Consider the following 24095-nt stretch of genomic DNA (forward strand, 5'->3'; position numbering starts at 1 on the left):
TATTAAAAGCCCCATTGAAATCTGATGACCAAACCTTAAGATCCACCTCCAGAAGTGTGAGATAAGTAAGAGGTTTAACGATCTGTGAATTGGCAAATCCTAAAAATGCTGTAGGACTTTAATGTCGCTAGGTTGAACTCAATCAATTATAGCTTGCACCATCCCAAGACCCATGTTAATCACTTCAGCAGATATGATGAACTCCAGAAATTATATTTCTTGAACAGAGAAAGTACACTTTTCTAATTTGGCAAATAATTTTCCCTGAGTCTTTGTAAAACATAATGAACATGCTCATAGTGTGAGCTCAGATCAGGCGAAAAAAAATGTCATCAAGGTATACTACAATATACCTTCCAATGATATCAGAAAAATGTCATTCATAAAGTTCTGAAAGACAGCAGGTGCATTGGTAAAACAAAAAGGCATGACCAGGTTCTCAAATAAATCCTCAGATGTTAAAAACGCTGTCTTCCACTAATCACTCTCGCGGATCCATATCAGATTATAAGCCCCTCTAGGATCAAGTTTAGAAAACCATTTGGCCCCATAAGCTGATTATATAGGTCGGGGATGAGTGCAAATGGGTAAGTATTTTTAACAGTAATTTTGTTTAGTTCACGGAAAACCGAGGCAAGGGTGGAGCCCCCCATTCTTCTTTTTCTGAAAGAACAATCCAGCAGCTACAGGCAAGGAAGAAGAAAGGATATGACCATTCCTTAAACTTTCATTTACATATTCTTTAATAGCGATCCATTCTAGTCCTGAAAAATTGTACAGTCTAGCTTTAGACTAGCTTTAGGCAATTTGGCATTAGGAAATAGATCAATAGTACAATCACAAAGATGATGGGGAGGTAGTATCTCTGCTTCTTTTTCCAAGAACACAATTCAAAAGTCTTTCAGGTAAGCTGGCAGACCCTCCAGATTAGAGGAACAAATTTGCACAGAACAAAGACAGTTTTTATGGCAATTTGGGCCCCACTTAACAATATCCTTTTGCCACCAATCAATAAAAGGATTATGAACATGCAGCAATGGAAACCCCAACACCAACCCAGCGCAGTGGTGTGCATTGTTTTTTAAGTTTTGACTCTGTAGTGATTTAGGAGTCCGGGATGCATGCGCAATGATGCGATTGTGGACCTGCGTGGTTTACCCCACTGAGTTGCGTTATAGTTGGTGATGCTGCGGTGGGTGGAGCTATGTGGGCCCGCTTGTTGATATACAGGTCAGCCTTATATATTTGCAGACAACTAGAAATGACATTTGTTGTTGTTGAAATGAGCCAGGTGGCGCTTTCCCGTTGGTGAAGCGTCCTTTTGTGGAGATTCTATAATAAGAGCTCCCCTGGATGTGCAACCCATAGTTGAAAGCCTGAGGATCGGCGCTCATATGCAGTGGTGCGGCGGTGGGCGTGGACTGTTTCCCTCACTATGCGGCGTCATCTGTGACGTCGCTGGTGTGGGTGGAGCTGTGTGGGTCCGCACGCCGGCACACTGATTTAGAGCGCCGATCGAGTGCATTAGAGTCTGATTGAGGAGATGTACATACAGCGTGGGTGAGCAGCATAGTTTTAGACCTTAGGTCCGGCGCTCATATGCAGAGGTGCGGCGGTGGGCGTGGACTGCTTCCCTCACTATGCGGCGTCATTTCTGACGTCGCTGGTGTGGGTGGAGCTGTGTGGGTCCGCACGCCGACACACTGTTTTGGAGCGCCGCTCGTGTGCATCGGAGACTGATTGGAGGAGATGTATATACAGCGTGGGTGAGCAGCTCATCGATTGGTGCACTGTTGTTTGTAAATATTGCTAATTAACTTGATTTGGTTGGCTGGTATGGGGCCTAGTGCACTCTGGGTGTTACATGGGATTGGTGCAATACAACAACATTATGGATTGGTGGACCCTATCCATATGATCAGCTAGTTGGACCCTATAGGTGGGAAATTTATGGAGTGGATGTTAAACTTGTGGCCATTGGCTTATGGTTACTATAGTTACAGATATGGATCCTTAAATAAGTAATTTTATAGGTTCTACCGTTAATTATATGATGATTTTCATATCTTGTCCTGGAATCTGCCATTTATTCAAAATGTGATATATGTATTTTTATTATTGCGTGATTTTAACAGATATGTATGTTGTGGGTGGATACTTTGTGGGGATTGGTGTATGCTAATCCATCCGCTATAAGAATCCACCATTATCCATGTGTTTTATGCTTGATAAAGACCCATGTGGGTCGAAACGTTGTACTTTGTCAAATAAAGGATTTCGTTTGTGAACACTTTCACCTGGATTGGATGCTGTCCTTCATTTTTTATCTGGTATGTACATTTTCCATGGGGGCCCAGTGGAATTAGGACGTGCATCCGTCTGTCTGTGTGCTGTTGGCCAGCTACTTCTGTGATAACAGAAGATGGAGTCAGAGTGGAGTGTTCCCACTCTTAGTGTGAATACCACCGTTACCAGCAGGACAAAGTTCTAGAATAACGGTATTTTGTCAAAAGCAACAATTTATCTGTCACTAAACCTAATTTAAGAACCAGTCTAGAATAAATAAAATTCACAGCAGACCCACAGTCAATGAAAGCAAGTGAAGATAACCACAGTTTATCTGAGGCGTAAATGGGTACTTGGAAGCCTGGGTGACCTCCACAAACATTACCCAGACTTACACGCGTCCTCTAGCAATCCTTGAGATAGTGTCCAGCGTGACCACAGTAAAAGCAGAGTCCCAGATCATGCCGTCTCCTCTCCGAGGTCTGAGAGCTGGCTGTTCCAAACTCCACTGGTACTGTCTGAGGTAAGGAAACTGACTTAGAAAGAATGACAAACGCTTTGTCGCTCATTACTTCTCTCCCGAATACTATGATTCATACGAATGGCCTAAGTCATGGACTCCCCAAAAGAACAACTCAGCAAGACAGTTATTAGAGTACAGCATAGCAGTACTCACTGAACAGAAGAATCATGACAGTAGGGTGGTTTTTTTGTCATGACATTTGAGTACTTTTAACCCCTTAAGCCTCCAGGGTGGTTTGCATGTTAATGACCGGGCCAATTTTTAAAATTCTGACCACTGTCCTTTTATGAGGTTATAACTCTGGAACGCTTTAACGGATTCTGATGATTCTGACAATGTTTTCTCATGACATTGTACATCATGATAGTGGTAAAATTTATTTGATACTACCTGCGTTTATTTGAGAAAAAAATGAAAATTTGGCGAAAATTTTGAAAATTTCACAATTTTCCAACTATAAAATCACAGAGATATGTCACACAAAATACTTAATAAGTAACATTTCCCAAATGTCTACTTTACATCAGCACAATGTTGGAGCCAAAATATTTTTTGTTAGGGAGTTATAAGGGTTAAAATTTGACCAGCAATTTCTCATTTTTACAACACCATTTTTTTAGGGACCACATCACATATGAAGTCATTTTGAGGGGTCTATCTGATAATAAATAAACAAGTGTGACACCATTCAAAAAACTGCACCCCTCAAAGTGCTCAAAACCACATTCAAGAAGTTTATTAACCCTTCAGGTTTTTCACAGAAATTTTTGGAATGTTTAAAAAAAAAGAGCATTTAACTTTTTTTCACAAAAATTTAATTCCGCTCTAATTTGTTTCATTTTACGAAGGGTAACAGGAGAAAATGGACCCCATAATTTGTTGTACATCTTGTCCTGAGTACGCCGACACCCCATATGTGGGGGTAAACCACTGTTTTGGCGCATGGCAGAGCTCGGAAGGAAAGGAGCACGATTTGACTTTTCAATGCAAAATTGACTGGAATTGAGATGGGACGCCATGTTGCGTTTGGAAGGCCACTGATGTGCCTAAACATTGAAACTCCCCACAAGTGACACCATTTTGGAAAGTAGGCCCCCTAACGAACTTATCTAGATGTGTTGTAAGAGCTTTGAACCCGCAAGTGTTTCACTACAGTTTATAACGCAGAGCCATGAAAGTAAACATTCTTTTTTTTTCCACAAAAATTATTTTTAGCCCCCAATTTTGTATTTTACCAAGGGTAACAGGAGAAATTGGACCCCAAAAATTGTTGTCCAATTTGTCCTAAGTATGCTGATACCCCATATGTGGGGGGCAACCACCGTTTGGGTGCATGGCAGAGCTCGGAAGGGAAGGAGCGCCATTTGGAATGCAGACTTAGAAGGAATGGTCTGCAGGCGTCACATTGCGTTTGCAGAGCCCCTAATGTACCTAAACAGTAGAAACCCCCAAGTGACCCCATATTGGAAACTAGACCCCCAAGGAACTTATCTAGATGTGTTGTGAGAACTTTGAACTCCCAAGTGTTTCACTACAGTTTATAACGTAGAGCCGTGAACATAAAAAATCATTTTTTTCCCACAAAAATGTTTTTTAGCCCCCAAATTTTTATTTTCCCAAAATTAAAAGAGAAATTGGACCCCAAAAGTTGTTGTCCAATTTGTCCTGAGAATGCTGATACCCCATATGTTAGGGTAAATCCCCGTTTGGGCACAGGGAAGGGAAGGAGCACTGTTTTACTTTTTCAATGCAGAATTGGCTGGAATTGAGATCAGATGCCATGTCGCGTTTGGAGAGCTCTGACGTGTAGTGTTGAGCATTCCGATACTGCAAGTATCGGGTATCGGCCGATACTTGCTGTATCGGAATTCCGATACCGAGATCCGATATTTTTGTGATATCGGGTATCGGTATCGAAACAACATTAATGTAAAAATGTGTAAAAGAGAGAATTAAAATAAAAAATATTGCTATACTCACCTCTCCGACGCAGCCTGCACCTTACCGAGGGAAGCGGCAGCGTTCTTTGTTTAAAATTCGCGCTTTTCTTTCCTTTACGTGAGTCCCGGCTTGTGATTGGTTGCGTGCCGCCCATGTGACCGGGACGCAACCAATCACAGCAAGCCGTGACGTAATTTCAGGTCCTTCAGGATTTTAAAATTACGTTCCGGCGTTGTGATTGGTTGCGTCGCAGTCACATGGGAGACGCAACCAATCACAGCAAGCCGTGACATAATTTCAGGTCCTTAAGGATTTTAAAATTACGTCCCGGCATTGTGATTGGTCCGCGTCCCGGCAACATGGCCGCCATTAACCAATCACAAGCCGTGACGTCACGGGAGGCTGGACACGCGCGCTTTTTAAAATGCGCGCGTGTCCAGCCTCCCGGCTTGTGATTGGTTGACCGCGGCGCAACCAATCACAAGCCGGGACGTCACGGGAGGCTGGACACGCGCCCATTTTAAAAAGCGCGCGTGTCCAGCCTCCCGTGACGTCACGGCTTGTGATTGGTTAATGGCGGCCATGTTGCCGGGACGCGGACGAATCACAGCAAGCCGTGACGTAATTTCGTCACGGCTTGCTGTGATTGGTCCGCGTCCCGGCAACATGGCTGCCCTGACCAATCACAAGCCGGGACTTCACGTAACCAAGTAAAAGCGCAAATTTTAAACAAACAACGCTGCCGGTTCCCTCGCTGAGGTCCAGGCTGCGTCGGAGGGTGAGTATAGCGATATTTTTTATTTTAATTCTTTCTTTTACACATTTATATGGATCCCAGGGCCTGAAGGAGAGTTTCCTCTCCTTCAGACCCTGGGAACCATCAGGAATACCGTCCGATACTTGAGTCCCATTGACTTGTATTGGTATCGGGTATCGGTATCGGATTGGATCCGATACTTTGCCGGTATCGGCCGATACTTTCCGATACCGATACTTTCAAGTATCGGACGGTATCGCTCAACACTACTGACGTGCCTAAACAGTGGAAACCCCCAATTCTAACTGAAACCCTAACCCAGACACACCCCTAATCCCAACCACACCCCTAACCCCAACCACACCCCTAACCCCAACACACCCCTAACCCTAATCCCAACCATAACCCTAACCACACCCCTAACCCTGACACACCCCTAACCCTAATCCCAACTGTAAATGTAATCCAAACCCTAACTTTAGCCCCAACCCTAACTGTAGCCCTAACCTTAACTGTAGCCTCAACCCTAACCCTAACTTTAGCCCCAACCCTAACTGTAGCACTAACCCTAACTTTAGCCCCAACCCTAACCCTAACATTAGCCCCATTCCTAACCCTAACTTTAGCGCCAACCCTATCTGTAGCCCTAACCCTAGCCCCAACCCTAACCCTAGCCCTAACCCTAGCCCTAACCCTAGCCCTAACCCTAACGGGAAAATGGAAATAAGTACATTTTTTTATTTTATTATTTTCCCTAACTAACGGGGTGATGAAGGGGGGTTTGATTTACTATTTATAGATGGTATTTTAGCATTTTTTTATGATTGGCAGCTGTCACACACTAAAAGATGCTGTTTATTGCAAAAAATAGTTTTTGTGTCTCCACATTTTGAGAGCTATAATTTTTCCATATTTTGGTCCACAGAATCATGTGAGGTTCTTGTTCTTTGCAGGACGAGATGACGTTTTTATTGGTATCATTTTCTGGCACGTGACATTTTTTGATCGCTTTTTACTCCGATTTTTGTGAGGCAGAATGACCAAAAACCAGCTATTCATGAATTTATTTTGGGGGGGGTGTTTATTTGTTCCACGTTTGGTAAAATTGATAAAGCCGTTTTATTCTTCGGGTCAGTACGATTACAGGGATACCTCATTTATATTTTTTTTATGTTTTGGCGCTTTTTATACGATAAAAACTATTTTGTAGAAAAAATCATTATTTTTTGTCGCTTTATTCTGAGGACTGTAACTTTTTTATTTTTTTGCTGATGATGCTGTGTGGCAGCTTGTTTTTTGTGGGACAAGATGACATTTTCAGCGGTACCATGGTTGTTTATATCCATCTTTTCGATCGCGTTTTTTTTTATGTGGTTCACTGAAGGGGTTAACTAGTGGGACAGTTTTATAGGTGGGTCGTTACGGACGCGGTGATAATAAATATGTGTACTTTTATTTTTTTATTATTTAGATAAAGAAATGTATTTATGGGAACAATATATTTTTTTTTTATTCAGGATTTTTTTTTTTTTAAACATATCTAAATATTTTTTTTTTTTTACTTTATAACGTTGTCCCAGGGGGGGACATCACACTATAAGGTCAGATCGCTGATTTGACACTTTGCACAGCACTGTGTCAGATCAGCGATCTGACAAGCAGGTCTGCAGGTTTACCAGTGCCTGCTCTGAGCAGGCGCTTGTAAGCCACCTCCCTGCAGGACCCGGAAGTAGCCCCACGGCCATTTTGGTTCCGGGGCCTGCAGGGAGGAGACGCTCGGTACAAGGTGAGCACATCGCCTTTTACCGAGGGTCTCAGGGAAGCACGCAGGTAGCCCCCTTCCTGCGCGATGCTTCCCTATGCCCCCAGAACGCTGCGATCATGTTTGATTGCAGCGTTTCGAGGGTTAATGTGCCAGGAGCAGTTCGTGACCGCTCCTGGCACATATTGCCGGATGTCAGCTGTGATAGTCAGCTGACACCCGGCAGAGATCAGCTGCGCTCCCCCCGTGAGCACGGCCAATTGCATATGACTTACTATCCCATCACTGGGAATTAAGCCCCAGGTCACCTCGACGGGATAGTACTTCATATGAGATTAAAGGGTTAAGTGTTTTAAATTTTATGTAGAAATTTCAGTTTTTTGTTTGATAACACAGTATACTTTTATTGCATGCTTGACCTGTGATGTGCTTGTTATCTTCCTTTTTTGTTAGTCAGGATTGGCATATGTAACACCAGTCTTGATAAAGGCCTCCAGTAGTTATTAAAAATACCTTTCTAGCTGCCTATAGCCACCAAACAGTAGTCCTTGAAGCTTACAACATACTGTCTTATTATTGAGTTCATTGAATAATAGTATGCTGTGAGCTCCCATTCTGGACACATTTTGACAGACAGTTATTTAATTTCTTGTAGCTATAAATCCACCACTATTTATTGCCTTATGAAATGACAGGATTACAACTAAAGTTATGGGACTTTGTGTTAATATATAAACAGATTGTAGTCACATGAAAGCAGCTGAAACAAAACGTACTGCTCTATCTGGAAATTATTCTAGTTTCTTACCTGTTTATAGCACTTACGTTTTATTAAAATATTGGGACATATTTATTAACACAAGTTTTCTGACACAATAGGAAATTTGTTCAGTCCAAACATCATATATATCAGAGGTGTGTGCAATGTACATTGCTTAAACAAGCTGTTACTTGGTGAGATATGCTCAATACTACTTAATTTAAATGAATTCCTTCATGACTTGCCTATTTTTTACTTTTGTCTGCTTGTTTTTTATTTTCCTTCTTTCAATAGCTATATATTAATTTTATTTTTCTGTCAAATAGTTATTTGAAGCGTTTTTTGCAAGAAAAGTTTTAGTTTTGTATGGCAATAATAATTTAAGCATGTACTGTACCAAAAATGAAATGAGGGGAAAAAAAGCAATTCCGAATTTTCTTTTTTTCACAGAATTCATTGTGCTGTAAAAATAACCCGACTGTATGATTCTACAAAAGAGTATGATTTTTGTGATACTATACTTATAAGGTGGGTTTATTATTTTAATATTTTAGAGGTAAAAAAATTAAAATTTTGTAATAAATATTGTTGCTGTTAATATTTTCTCAGCCAATTCTTTTAATAACTTTTTTCTGTCGATGGAACTGATCGATGGCTTGTTTCTTTATCCACCGAGCTGTACCACTGAGCACATACCACTTTTGTATACATACATCATTTTATTTGCTTTTAATTTATTTTTTTGTTGGAAGTGTGGAAACAAAAAAAAGAAAATATTGGTGTTTCAAATTTTTTTGGCTGCCTAGCATAAGATTTAAGTAACTAAATATTTTGATAGATTGAACCTTGATATATAAATATTGCCAAATATATTTGTGATTGCCTAAAAATGTATTTGTGTTTGAATGAGGAGCAAATGAATTATTTAAGCTTGTATATGTTTTTTATACTTTTTAAAACAATTTTTTATTATTTTACTATTTTGTCCACCTACAGGACTTAAATCTTGGCTCATTTGATCATTTGCACTATATACTGCACTACTTCATTCATGAGTTACTGAATCTATGAGCAGAGGCCCCAGTCGTCGTCTTCTTCCTTGAAAGACTGCTGCTGCATATCTGCATGTATATGTGGAGGAATGGAGGTTCAGTTGGTTCTCTGACTTTGAACCAGTTACAGAAGAAAAGTAAGCAGGCTCCTTGCATCTTCTCGCCCGACCACTTGCACCAGTGACCCCATTCCATCACATCTCCTCCAGTCCCTTTCCCCGGCTGTCACCTCTCACCTAACAAAAATATTCAACCTTTCCCTCACTTCCGGTATTTTTCCCTCCTCATTTAAGCATGCCATCATACATCCATTACTTAAAAAACCCTCCCTCGACCAAAATTGTGCCGCTAATTATAGACGTGTCTCTAATCTTCCCTTCATCTCTAAACTCCTCGAACGCCTGGTCCACTCCCGTCTTACCCGCTATCTCTCAGATAACTCTCTTCTCGACCCTCTTCAATCTGGTTTCCGCTCTTTACACTCTACTGAAACTGCCCTCACTAAAGTCTCTAATGACCTATTAACAGATAAATCTAATGGTCACTACTCCATGCTAATTCTCTTGGATCTCTCTGCAGCATTCGATACTGTGGATCATCAGCTCCTCCTCACTATGCTCCGCTCCATCGGCCTCAAGGACACCATTCTCTCTTGGTTCTCCTCCTATCTCTCTGACCGATCCTTCACTGTATGTTTTGCTGGTTCCTCCTCCTCTCACCTTCCCCTTACTGTTGGGGTTCCTCAAGGATCAGTCCTAGGCCCCCTCCTCTTCTCTTTGTATACCGCCCCTATTGGTCAAACAATCAGTAGATTTGGTTTCCAGTACCATCTCTATGCTGACGACACCCAATTATACACTTCTGCTCCTGTTATCATGCCGACCTTTTTAGAAAACACCAGTGATTATCTTACCGCTGTCTCTAACATCATGTCCTCCCTCTATCTGAAACTGAACCTGTCAAAAACTGAACTCCACGTGTTCTCTCCCTCTACTAACCTACCTTTGCCTGACATTGCCATCTCCGTGTGCGGTTCCACCATTACTCCAAAGCAACATGCCCACTGTCTTGGGGTCATCCTTGATTCCGAGCTTTCATTCACCCCCCACATCCGATCACTGGCTCGCTCTTCTTATCTGCATCTCAAAAACATTTCTAGAATTTGCCCTTTTCTTACTTTCGACTCTGCAAAAACTCTTACTGTCTCACTTATTTATTCTCGTTTGGACTCTTGTAACTCTCTACTAATCGGCCTCTCTCTTACCAAACTCTCCCCGCTCCAATCTGTCCTGAATGCTGCTGCCAGGATCATATTCCTCACCAACCGTTACACCGATGCCTCTACCTTGTGCCAGTCATTACACTGGCTACCCGTCCACTCCTGAATCCAGTACAAAACTACTACCCTCATCCACAAAGCACTCCATGGCTCAGCACCACCCTACATCTCCTCTCTGGTCTCAGTCTACAACCCTACCCGTGCCCTCCGCTCCACTAATAACCTCAGGTTAGCATCCTAAATAATCAGAACCTCCCACTCCCGTCTCCAAGACTTTACACGTGCTGCGCCGATTCTTTAGAATGCACTACCTAGGTTAATACGATTAATCCCCAATCCCCACAGTTTTAAGCGTGCCCTAAAAACTCATTTGTTCAGACTGGCCTACCGCCTCAACGCATTAACCTAACTATCCCTGTGTGGCCTATTAAAAAAAACAAAAAAAAAAAACATAATCAGGTTCCTCGCATCATGTTCTCATACACTTTATGCAGTTAATAGCACTCTGTGTCTGTACTGCTATATACTTAGGCAGTTAACTGGTTCATGCAGCTTTACATGAACACCCGAGGCTTACACTATGGCTGGTCCAAATAACTAAAGCAATTGTTACCATCCACCTCTCATGTCTCCCTGTTATGATCCTGGTGGCAAGGACCACAAAACTGACCTGCTAAGTAAACCAAATAAAGACAAGCTCTGGAAATGTGGGAACTATACTGACCGCAACGCTGATCTATCAACACACACTATAGGCAGCCGTGGAGCGTACCTGAAAACCTAGACACCTCTTCACAGCCTGAGAAACTAGCTACCCCTAGAGAGAAATTAAGCCTCACTTGCCTCAGAGAAAAACCCCAAAGTTTTAGACAACCCCCACAAATAATAACGGTGAGTTAAGGGGAAAACACAGACGTAGGAATGAAAACAGGATTTAGCAAATGAGGCCCACTAACTCTAAATAGACTGAAGATAGCAAGGATTCTGTGCGGTCAGTATAAAATACTATCAAAATTATCTACGCAGAGAATGCAAAAAACCCCCACACCGACTCACGATGTGAGGGGCGCAACTCTGCACCCCAGAGCTCCCAGCGAGCGAAGAAATCACATATAAGCAAGCTGGACTGAACTCATCATATACAGAGAAACATTTTCAAGGAAATAATGAGCAAACATGAACTAGAAAAACTTAGCTTCTCAGAAGGAGACAGGTCACAAGGAAAGTCCAAGAGAGATCTAAACCAGTACTGAATACAACAACAGCAGGCAACAAGCAAAGGTCCAGGTGGAGTTAAATAGGAGCCAGACTAGCAGAAAACGAGGCAGCTGAGCCCCGCTAGAGACCAGCCGTATAGCTCAAAGCCACCAGAGGGAGCCCAAGAACAGAACTCACACAATACCAGTCATGACCACAGGAGGGAGCCCGAGAACGGAATTCACAACATCTCCCCTTTTCCTCATAGTTTGTAAGCTTGCAAGCAGGGCCCTCATTCCTCTTGGTATCTGTTTTGAACTGTGATTTCTGTTATGCTGTAATGTCTATTGTCTGTACAAGTCCCCTCTATAAGTTGTAAAGCGCTGTGGAATATGTTGGCGCTATATAAATAAAAATTATTATTATTATATTATGCAAATTGCCTCTTCTGAGAAAAAGAGGACTTAACTCTATAGCGCCACCTGTTGGAAGTAGCGATCCTACAAGTCACAATCAACCCTTTAACGAGTCGTGCAATATGACTTAGGATAAAAGCCAAATCAGTATCTCAATTCGCAGACACGGTGTTTCGGGCTGTTGGCCCTCATCAGTGTGAAGCATGAGAACTGATTTGGCTAGGTGAGAGGCTCTGGACTGGGGTCTAAGGGGTAACGTTTCTCCTTATGGAGACTGACATACCAGCTGGCTTGTCAAGGTAAGGAGGCTTATTCGCCGTGCAATTATATTATTATTATTCTCTTGACCCCTGGCTTGAGACTACATGAACCAGGGCTCATGCCAATAAATGTCCGTTATCCTTTCGCGTGGGCAAAATACCACTCAGACAACACAGGGTGAGGGTAAAATAGAGTGGCAATACTTTAATGAACTACCTAACAGACAGTTGCATATAGAACAGTCATAGCAAAATACCCAAGATGGTGCAAAACTACAGTCTCACCATTCCGCTGACTTGCCGGGATTGAAGAAGCTTCAGCTTTGGGGCTTCCGGGGCCGACTACCCCCACCAGTTGCACCCGGTTTTGGCTTGCACTCACAGAGAAGAGGTAAGGACAAGTTTAGGAAGCTGACAGTCCATTGATGCAGGTGGTCAGGTAAACAAATGGTCACAACTTCGCTTTTTCAAATGTATCAATGGGCGTCAAATGACCGGGGGGTACCAACCTGCCTTCACCAAACTTATCCATGAGATCAGTGATTGTCAAAGAAGCAAATCTGGATTCCTCCAGCTAGGGCTGTGGTCTTTAAGCTGGCATCCTGTACAATTTCAAATATATGTCCTTCTTGATGGAGCCATGGTGTCCTGGTAGCAAACCAGGACGTATTAGCAAACATCTATTGTACAAAAACCCTTTGTCCCTGTCCTCCAAAGATAGCAGACAATAAGCTGCAGCAAACAATTCAAGAGTAGTGTTGAGCGATACCTTCTGATATTTGAAAGTATTGGTATCGGATTGGATCGGCCGATATCCAAAAAATATCGGATATCGCCGATACCCGATACCAATACAAGTCAATGGGACACAAATATCGGTAGTGATCCTGGATGGTTCCCAGGGTCTGAAGGAGAGGAAACTCTCTTTCAGACCCTGGGATCCATATTCATGTAAAAAATAAAGAATAAAAATAAAAAATATGGATATACTCACCCCTCGGACGAGCCCTGGCTGTCACCGCTGCAAGCGTCTGCCTCCGTTCCTAAGAATGCAGAGTGAAGGACCTTCGATGATGTCACGGCTTGTGATTGATCACGTGACCGCTCATGTGACTGCTCACGCGACCAATCACAAGTCGCAACGTCATCGCAGGTCCTACACTCACTGCATTCTTAGGAACGGAGGCTGCCTTTTGCACCGCTGAGGTCCAGGGGCCGTCCGAGGGTGAGTATATCCATATTTTTTATTTTTATTCTTTATTTTTTACATGAATATGGATCCCAGGGCCTGAAGGAGAGTGTCCTCTCCTCCAGACCCTGGGAACCATACTCACCACACACGCCTGGGAGCTTATAGGAACTTCCGATTCCGATTTCCGATATCACAAAAATATCGGAACTCGGTATCGGAATTCCGATACAGCGAATATCGGCCGATACCCGATATTTGCAGTATCGGAATGCTCAACACTATTCAAGAGTTAATATTGAAAAAATAGTCTATGATTTATATGTCAACAGTCTATGTTTCTTGACCAACCAAAGAAAAATACATAAGTTCTATAGTCACCATTCAGACAACAGCCTATTTGTCCTGGCCTACTGAAAATAGACGTCTAGATAATTAATATTAAATGATGTGTCATCATAGAATATATGTATAATGAAAAATCACTCTGGGGAAGTGGCCATGATGAAATGGGAGTAGCATTCTGGTGAGGATAGCATGAAGAGGTGGCAATTGCAATCTGTGAGGAGGCAGGTGGAGGAGGGGAGAACACTCTTTTTTAAAGATCATTAGCCATATAGTACTATAAATTTTGTGCATAGTTTTGCTAGCACTACAGCAGGACTGTCTTAATAATACAGTATGTAGACTGTAACCAGAGTACCATAGTAAGGATGCAAATTAATTGTGAACAAAAGCTTCGACTAAATGAAGACATGCTATAATTTATTGCATTAAAAATTTACTTTTCTTCTTTATTTATTTTTACCTTTTTTGTTAGTTCAGTAGCCAATTGCTGTAGAGATGGAGAAGAAAGTGAATGAAGGCTGCTATTGCCATAAACTGGATTCTGCAAACCAATATATGCAACTGCATTTCCAGCAAGGATTCTCTGAAGATCCTATAAAAATAATAACATTTTAATTTGCTTAAAAAAAAAGTGTTATTTGACCAAGATCTAGGTGTTCACAGCTATTTTAAAACACACCCATTTGCTTTTGAAGGGTTCTGAAGAGAATATAATTCACATTTACCTGTAACAAAGTCAACGCATCCACTAAGCATTTACTTAAAAGCATGGAGTGCCAAACTATTACAATGCTCAGCCAGCTGAAAGGATTTTAAAATATGTTCTTGACACACGGAACACATCAAGCGTAGTCATTGCTAATGCATTCTGTTCCTTACTAGAAATCCACATTCACATTGTCATTGTAATAGCATCTATAAATTAAGTTTTTCAAAAAGGGCTAACTAGGGAATCAGCTAGATGAATCATTTGATTTGACCATACTAATCTCTTGGTACAACAATGAAACAATTTGCATGAAAATATTATAGTGTAGTGGAGGCAGTGCATCACAATTACATTTAGCTTACAAAATGTGCATATTCTTTTACAGTGAAAATTATAACATTTTTTCCTTATCCTTTCTTTTTTAAACAAAGGGAGTTAAAATTCAATAAGGCATTTCCAATAGAAAAAAAAATAACAGAACAGTTAATTTTATATCCAGCCACCCTTACCTCTATAAATTGGAAGTGCCTTTATGTGTTCAGTTTGAAGACATTTCCCAGTGGATGGTAAAAGGAATTGACCTCATTGAAACATTTGCTTTGAAGTGACTGATATATATATACATATATATACATATGCATATACATATGTGTATATATATATATATATATATATATATATATATATATATATATATATATATATATGTGATGAGCGAATATACTCGTTACTCGAGATTTCTCGAGCACACTCGGTGTCCTCTGAGTATTTTTTAGTGCTCGGAGATTTAGTTTTTCTTGCCGCAGCTGAATGATTTACATCTGTTAGCTAGGATAAGAACATGTGGGGATTGCCTAGCAACCAGGAAACCCCCACATGAATTTATGCTGGCTAACAGATGTAAATCATTCAGATGCGGCAAGAAAAACTAAATCTCCGAGCACTAAAAAATACTCGGAGGAACCCCGAGCGTGCTCGATAAATTTCGAGTAACGAGTATATTCGCTCATCACTAATATATACATACTAGCTGTACTACCCGGCTTCGCCCGGGTTAATGACTGCTGTTAGCAAAATAGAATGTGTTAACAAAAATTTATTCTGCACACAAAAACCACAAAACAAATAGATAGAAATGTAATTATTAAAAGGCAAAAACTAAGCAAATAGAAGCATTTCACAACATATATTAGCTTTGTTATACTGAGAATGTCTTTGTTGCCTATATTAACCAATCAGAGCTCAGGTTAATTAACTGTAGCAAAATAGAAGCTGAGCTGTGATTGGTTGCTATTGGCAGCCTGATAAATCCCCAGCCAACAGGAAGCCCTCCCCCCTGGCAGTATATATTAGCTCACACATACACATAATAGACAGGTCATGTGACTGACAGCTGCCGTATTTCCTATATGGTACATTTGTTGCTCTTGTAGTTTGCTTATTAATCAGATTTTTATTTTTGAAGGACAATACCAGACTTGTGTGTGTTTTAGGGCGAGTTTTATGTGTCAAGTTGTGTGTGTTGAGTTGCGTGTGGCGACATGCATGTAGCGACTTTTGTGAGATGAGTTTTGTGTGGCGACATGCGTGTAGCAACATTTTGTGTGTTGAGTTGCATGTGACAGGTTAGTGTAGCAAGTTGTGTGCAGCAAGATTTGTGCATGGCGAGTTTTGCGCGTGGCGAGTTTTATGTGTGGTGCATTTTGAGTATGTGCAAGTTTTGTGTGAGGCAACTTTTGCATGTGGTGCAACTTTTGTACATGTGGCAATTTTTCTGTGTGTGCAAGTTTTGCATGAGGTGAGTTTTCCATGAGGTGAGTTTTGCACGTGTGGCGAGTTTTGCGTGAGCCTAGTTTTGCATATGGCGAGTTTTGCATGTAGCGAGTTTTGAGTGGTGACTTTTGTGTTTCGACTTTTATGTGGCGAGGTTGGTGTGTGTGTGTGGTGAAATGTGTGCTGAGGGTGGTATATGTGTTCAAGCACGTGGTAGTGTGTGGCGCATTTTGTGTTTGTGTTCATATCCCCGTGTGTGGTGAGTATCCCATGTCGGGGCCCCACCTTAGCAACTGTACGGTATATACTCTTTGTCGCCATCGCTCTCATTCTTTAAGTCCTCATTGTTCACATCTGGCAGCTGTCAATTTTCCTCCAACACTTTTCCCTTCACTTTTTCCCCATTATGTAGATAGGAGCAAAATTGTTTGGTGAATTGGAACGCGCGGGGTTAAAATTTCACCTCACAACATAGCCTATGACGCTCTCGGGGTCCAGACGTGTGACTGTGCAAAATTTTGTGGCTGTAGCTGCGACGGTACAGATGCCAATCCCGGACATACACACATACATACATACACACATTCAGCTTTATATATTAGATATACCTGTATGTAATCTCCTGTATATAGTATATACCTGTGTGTCATCTCACCTATATATAGTATATATCTGTGTGTCATCTCCTGTATATAGTATATACCTGTATGTCATCTCCTCCTATACATAGCATATACCTGTGTCATCTCCTCCTGTATATACTATATACCTGTAGGTAATCTGCTCCTGTATATAGTATATACCTGTGTGTCATCTCCTCCTGTATATAGTATATACCTGTATGTCATCTCCTCCTGTATGTAGTATGTACCTGTATGTCATCTCCTCCTCTATATAGTATATACCTGTGTGTCATCTCTCCTGTATATAGTATATATCTGTGTGTCATCTCCTCCTGTATATAGTATATACCTGTGTGTCATCTCCCCTGTAAATAGTATATACCTGTGTGTCATCTCCTGTATATAGTATATAGCTGTATGCCATCTCCTCCTGTATTAGCCCTCGTTCACACGTTATTTGGTCAGTATTTTTACCTCAGTATTTGTAAGCTAAAATGGCAGCCTGATAAATCCCCAGCCAACAGTAAGCCCACCCCCTGGCAGTATATATTAGCTCACACATACACATAATAGACTGGTCATGTGACTGACAGCTGCCGGATTCCTATATGGTACATTTGTTGCTCTTGTAGTTTGTCTGCTTATTAATCAGATTTTTATTTTTGAAGGATACCAGACTTGTGTGTGTTTTAGGGCGAGTTTCGTGTGTCAAGTTGTGTGTGTTGAGTTGCGTGTGGCGACATGCATGTAGGGACTTTTGTGAGATGAGTTTTGTGTGGCGACATGCGTGTAGCAACTTTTTGTGTGTCGAGTTGCATGTGACAGGTTAGTGTAGCAAGTTGTGTGCAGCAAGTTTTGCGCATGGCGAGTTTTGCGCGTGGCGAGTTTTATGTGTGGTGCCTTTTGAGTATGTGCAAGTTTTGTGTGAGGCAACTTTTGCATGTGTTGCAACTTTTGTGCATGTGGCAATTTTTCTGCGTGTGGCAATTTTTCTGCGTGTGCAAGTTTTGCGTGTGGCGAGTTTTGCACGTGTGGCGAGTTTTGCATGTGGAGAGTTTTGCGCGTGGCGAGTTTTGAGCGGCGACTTTTGTGTTTCTACTTTTATGTGGCGAGGTTGGTGTATGTGTGGTGAAATGTGCACTGAGGGTGGTATATGTGTTCGAGCACGTGGTAGTGTGTGGCGCATTTTGTGTGTGTGTTCATATCCCCGTGGTGGTGTGATTATCCCATGTTGGGGCCCCACCTTAGCAACTGTACAGTATATACTCTTTGGTGCCATCGCTGTCATTCTTTAAGTCCCCCTTGTTCACATCTGGCAGCTGTTAATTTGCCTCCAACACTTTTCCTTTCATTTTTTCCCCATTATGTAGATAGGGGCAAAATTGTTTGGTGACTTGGAAAGCGCGGGGTTAAAATTTCACCTCACAATATAGCTTTGACGCTCTCAGGGTCCAGACGTGTGACTGTGCAAAATTTTGTGCCTGTAGCTGCGACGCCTCCAACACTTTTCCTTTCACTTTTTCCCCATTATGTAGATAGGGGCAAAATTGTTTGGTGAATTGGAAAGCGCGGGGTTAAAATTTCACCTCACAACATAGCCTATGACGCTCTCGGGGTCCAGACGTGTGACTGTGCAAAATTTTGTGGCTGTAGCTGCTACGGTTCAGATGCCAATCCCGGACATACATACATACATACATACATACACACACACACACATTCAGCTTTATATATTAGATTTATACAGCTCTGACAAAAAGTAAGAGACCACAACATCAAAACCCTGTGATGTGCAGTCCTATCTTCAGGCCTGAACCCCATTGACAACCTCTGAAATGTAATCAAGAGGATGATGGATAGCCACAAGCCATCAAACAAAGAAGAACTGCTTAAATTGTTGGGCCAGAAGCAGTGTGAAAGACTGGAAGAAAGCATGCCAAGACGCATGAAAGCTGTGATTAAAAATCATGGCTATTCCACAAAATTTTGATTTCTGAACTCTTCCTGAGTTAAATCATTAGTATTGTTGTTTCTAAATGATTATGAACTTGTTTTCTTTGCATTATTTGAGGTCTGAAAGCAATGTTTTTTTTATTTTGACTATTTTTCATTGTCAGAAAAAAATACTAAACTCATTGCTTGGAAATTTGGAGACATGTTGTCAGAAGTTTATAGAATAAAAGAACAATTTACATTTTACTCAAAAATATACCTATAAAATCAGACAAACTGAACATTTTGCAGTGGTCTCTTCATTTTTGCAAGAGCTGTATATACACATATTGTACCAAAGTTAGGTAGCACTGAGTTAGATCCCAGCTCTATAGTTTCTTATTTAGATAAACCTGTAGGACAGTGTTCCCCAACTCCGGTCCTCAAAAGCCACCAACAGGTCATGTTTTCAGGATTTCGTTAGTATTGCACAGGTGATGGAATTATTGCCTGTGCAGGTGATGCAATTATCACCTGTGCAATACTAAGGAAATACTGAAAACGTGACCTGTTGGTGGCTCGTGAGGACCGAACTTGGGGAGAGTAGAATTATTGTGTGGCAGTCTTCTAAGGGAATGTCACACTGACACTCCCTCCTGAGTTGAGTGTGCTACTGGTGAGTGACCAGAAAAGATGTGAGCTGCAGCTGAGGGACATTCGAGGGATTCTATTTGAATGGAGAGAATGGGGAGTCAGTCAATCTCCTGGATGTAGTAGAGGCCAGAATCCCTCTCTGAGAAGAATCTGCACAGTCCCTATGCAGAGAAGAGCAAGTATGAGTGATTTCTATGAACAATAACTGTTTTGTTTTACAAAGCTGGGGCTAGTTCAGCCATGAATGAGTAGCCAGGGTCTGTTCTGTTTAGTTAATGCCTAGACAAGGCTGGGAATTTATGTTTATAAGTTTGTTTTGATGCTGTGCAGCCTGTAGAAATCAATAGAAACTGCATGTGTTTGGACCAAAACTGCCTTGTCTGTGTCTACCAGAGAGAGTGAACCTCTACTATATAGACACACATACATAAATACAGATGCATTTTTTTAAATATTCTTTTTACAAATTTTGAACTAAATGTGAATAATAATACACCCATTGTCACTAAGTGTAGTAATCCAGTAGGTATGTGGTAAGAATGATAATTGTTAAATTGTGGCCTATATTACACAACAATTGAGGTAATGTGGAAGTTACTAAGCCAACTACAGAAGAAATCTGCATCTCTGAATAATAAGAATGACTTCAGGATTAAGATGCAGAGCAGGAAAAGACTAGACTGAAAACATGAGGGCATTATTAGGTATTCAAATTATGTCAGTTAGTAAACTTAAACTGAAATCCATGAAGACTTTAGTTTTTAACAAAAGGATATATAAATAAACATATATAAAAATTATGGACTTGATTAATCAAGACTTGCGATGTCCACATGGGTCTTGATCAAGGGTCATGCAGAAGTCAGACACTTCAGATTCATGAAGAGGCAAACTCCTCTTCGTGAAGCAAGAGTGCCGAACAAATGGCATGCACTTTGGTGTGCGCCTCGCCACAAATCATACTACAGTTCCTAATGAAGTTGGATTTGAGGCATACAGAATATTGCTGCTCATCAGGAATTTCACCAGCATTGGTCTCCATACCCATATTCTGCTCTTGGCATGACTCATTTCAGCAGAGCTGGGAGAAACTTTCATGAAGGCTCTAAAAGTCGTTAAGCATTTAGTTGCACTAAGAGTTGCGCCTAAAAGTTGTGACTTATTCTAAACCAAATGTTTAGTACATTTTTTTGTCCAGCTCACATGGATTGTGCTTAATCATTAGTCTTTCTTTTACCTGTCCCCATTTATAAGAACCAAAGTTGCCAAATGGATTTCCTCCCCATGAGCAGAAAATAATAGTTCTGTGGGGTCGCCATCCAGTCTTCACTTTTCCAATTATAGAGCTGATAATAGAAGTCAAGATAGCTGTACCACTGGCCCACCCTGGAGTACTTCGTCCATGCAAATCAGCATGAGGGCTACCAAGAATGATGTACCTGTCTGAAGGAAATAAGATATATAACTAAAATTTCAACACCAGAAGAATTATACTACATGTGACTCAGTTGAAAGGCAAAGACGCAAGGTGAAGCTACGGCTCGCTGGATAATGATAAGATATGATTGCGTACTGGTGTGCTCAACTCCAAATAAATATTATTTTGTTATCACACCATTCCACTGGTTTTTTTTTTGTTTATTTCAATGCTGTAGTAGTGCAACTAATCTACAGTTGTGCTAAAAAGTTTACAATGAGCACAGTGTAAGTCTATGAGATCCTCGGTCTGGTTCTCATAGATTTACATTGACTAGTGATTTATTGACTGCCCAGGAAACAATGGGGCAATCCGAAAGGTAAAAAACTGCAGAAGATGGACCAAAGCAGTGCAGATAGCAAAAGACTGTGGCCAGTAATACTGGGGACAGGGACTTAACATTAGTAGCACAACTAAAGCACTGCAATAAAAAAAATAATGCTAGAGTGGTGCCTTAAGAGCCCTATGGTTGCATTCTACTTCCAGAAATTGTGACACATTTGAGTTTAAGCATATATGCATGGCAATCTCCTACATTACAGATGATGCTCTCAAGTATTGGCATAGCATGCCACTCTAATTTGTAAGGTCCCATTCAGACATCCATTTTTTTCTTGCGCATGAAAAAAATGGACAGATTCTTATCAGTGAGCTGGATCAGAATTTCATCACTGTTTGATCAGGGTGTCTGTTTTTACCATCAGAATCTAAGATAATGAAAAAATGAGTAAATTCCCTGTAATAAGTAAATAAATAGTAATAGCACATGAAAATAATGTAGGGTACTTATTTAACATTGTTTAGCTAAAAAAAAATAAAAGCAATCCTATCACATCAAGGTGTACCCTAATCAGGATAGTACCTAACTCTTGTAGTTCGCTTTTTATGTGTCAGAAACAGCAGAGTAGGATCTGGGTTCCAAATGTTTAGACACCTGTTTTACAGTCTGTGGTTTTCCCTTACCTACTCCCTTATAGCATAGGTATGCTCGCCCTAATTTTCATGGACTTGCAGAATTCTATGATTGATTTTTATCCATAAATTATATCAAAAACAGACTTTGCCTTCATAATCTGTAAAACTAACTGGACATGTGAACAGACGTGTTTTATCAGTAAAAATCTTGAATAGAACTTGAAGGTGAAAAACAGGCACCTTGCTGGACAAATCAAGACGTGCAGTTTTGATAGTGTTCCTTCATCTGGATGCACCTTTATATGGATTATATTTATGTCCATGCTGTCCTAATGTATTTTCTGATTTATAAAGTTTTATTTTTTTTCTGCTCTGACTTAACTTGTTTTAAATTACAAAAAAAATATTGTGGAAAAGTTCTTATAAAATTATGTAAAAACGTCATAAATTTGTACCTGACGCTTAGGTCTCATTCAGATGTAATTTCTTTTTACATATGAGAAAAATTGACAGTTTCATCCGTGATTTTCATCAGCATGTCATTAGATTTTCATTGGAGTTTGATCATAGTTTCATCAGTTTTTTTTGCTCATAAGAAAAAATCTTTGCTGTTCATTGCAGTTCACAGTTTATATTTTTTACTATCAGAAGTAATACTAGATGATTGGTAGGGTTACCAGGTGTGGGCCATAACAATCTAACAGTGATAACTTTTCCCTTTAACACTATGATTTTTTCAGTCGCAAAACATGAACCTTGTAGACCTAATGCAAAATCCATAAAAAAGTCTTCAAACAATAATGGGTCTGTATTAGAACTTGTCTTGTCTTATTGGCGAAAGGGACCTTCTGGACCTCCTTATGTTCTAAAGTATTATTACAGCAAATGCACCCAGTATAGTTATGCTGCTTGATAATCTCATCATTGACAAATTAATCATTCTGTTGATACTTTTAATCTTTGAGCAGAAGGTTTTTACTCCTTGTAAATACTAATAGAAAGATAACACTACTGCAGATTCACACTAGCTCAATAGTAATAAACAAGCTTGATAGAATTTGCCTGCCTTTTTATATTATGTCTTTGCAATAAAGCTTCTGACATGTGTTTACTGTTATGTCTCTACGCTCTAGCATTTGGCTTTTTAATTAATTACCCATTACTACAACTTTAAAGTGAAGTTCTCTAAGACAAAAAAAGTTTATATTTTTAACAATGATTGCTTAATTTAGTTTTTCTTCTTTGGCACTTAATTACAAGTTGCAACAAGAAAAATACATGCACATTTTTGGGTCTTTATTTTGCTTTTAGCTGCTAAAAGTAAACAACAACAACAAGAACAACCTTGTAATTTAACACTAAGCCATAAAGTTTGATTTGCCTCTTACAAGTTTAAAAATAAAATAACAGAGTTAAGCATTTTTTTTGTAATGTATCAAACCCCATGTTCAACTTCTAAATTCATTCAGACCAAAGCTTCACATATTTATCAAAAAACATTGTCATAAGTCATCAGAGGGGAGAAAGCACTTTTATTGAGAACGCTTAACAATCTTACGTAAGACTTAGTTCAACTATACACAATTTGTGTATGTTAATAAGTGTTATTTGTTTAATTGCACTTTACTTTCACATTTTTTTCCTCCCACTTATTTAATTTTTTTTTTATCTTTTGTACTACTTTCCTTGACCTATTGCTTTAAATGAGCTCAATTTAGGCTGGTTTCACATTTGCGGTTGTGTCCGCAGCGTTTCTACTGCATATATCCGCTTGTGTATTCCTATATTGCGTCGTTTCGTCGTTTGCGGCTTGGAGCAGAAATGCAACATGTAGTAATTTTTAGAGGCGTCATTTTGCCGCCTGGAAACACATGCAGTCGATTGCGCATGGATTGCGGCAAAAAAACGCATTGCTGTCTATATGAACGCATGCGTCGTTTCAAAAGAGAAAAACATGTCTAGAGACTGATAAGCCACCCCCCACATACAAGGTGATAAAGGGAAGGAGTGGACATTTGCAGGTCACTACTCAGCAGACACTGAAGCAGACGAGACACATGCTACATCTTGGAGAAAAACAAGACACTGAACAATGTGAGTATATCCTAGCCAATGCCTTTATTTTCTATTTTCTGTCTCTACATGTCCTAATTTCTTGCATTTCTTTCTTTCTACATGCATCAGAATGTCTTCTTCTTCTGATGAAGAGTTTTGTCCTGGGCCGTCGGAAGTCGAGCATGTC

General features: G+C 40.5%; 1 protein-coding gene across 1 annotated transcript in view; it reads right to left on the reverse strand.

The window, feature by feature from the left end:
* The window catches only part of NAALADL2 (N-acetylated alpha-linked acidic dipeptidase like 2), a 1269517-nt gene that overhangs the window by 301391 nt on the left and 944031 nt on the right, over nt 1-24095 (reverse strand). Inside the window, exons 8-9 of the mRNA XM_077290507.1 lie at nt 20699-20904; nt 14231-14362 (exon numbers count right to left, since the gene is read on the reverse strand). Of these exons, the coding sequence (XP_077146622.1) occupies nt 14231-14362; nt 20699-20904 (338 nt within the window). The remainder of the gene's footprint in view (nt 1-14230; nt 14363-20698; nt 20905-24095) is intronic.

This window comes from Ranitomeya variabilis, chromosome 2, assembly GCF_051348905.1.
Source record: "Ranitomeya variabilis isolate aRanVar5 chromosome 2, aRanVar5.hap1, whole genome shotgun sequence".
Taxonomy (NCBI): domain Eukaryota; kingdom Metazoa; phylum Chordata; class Amphibia; order Anura; family Dendrobatidae; genus Ranitomeya; species Ranitomeya variabilis.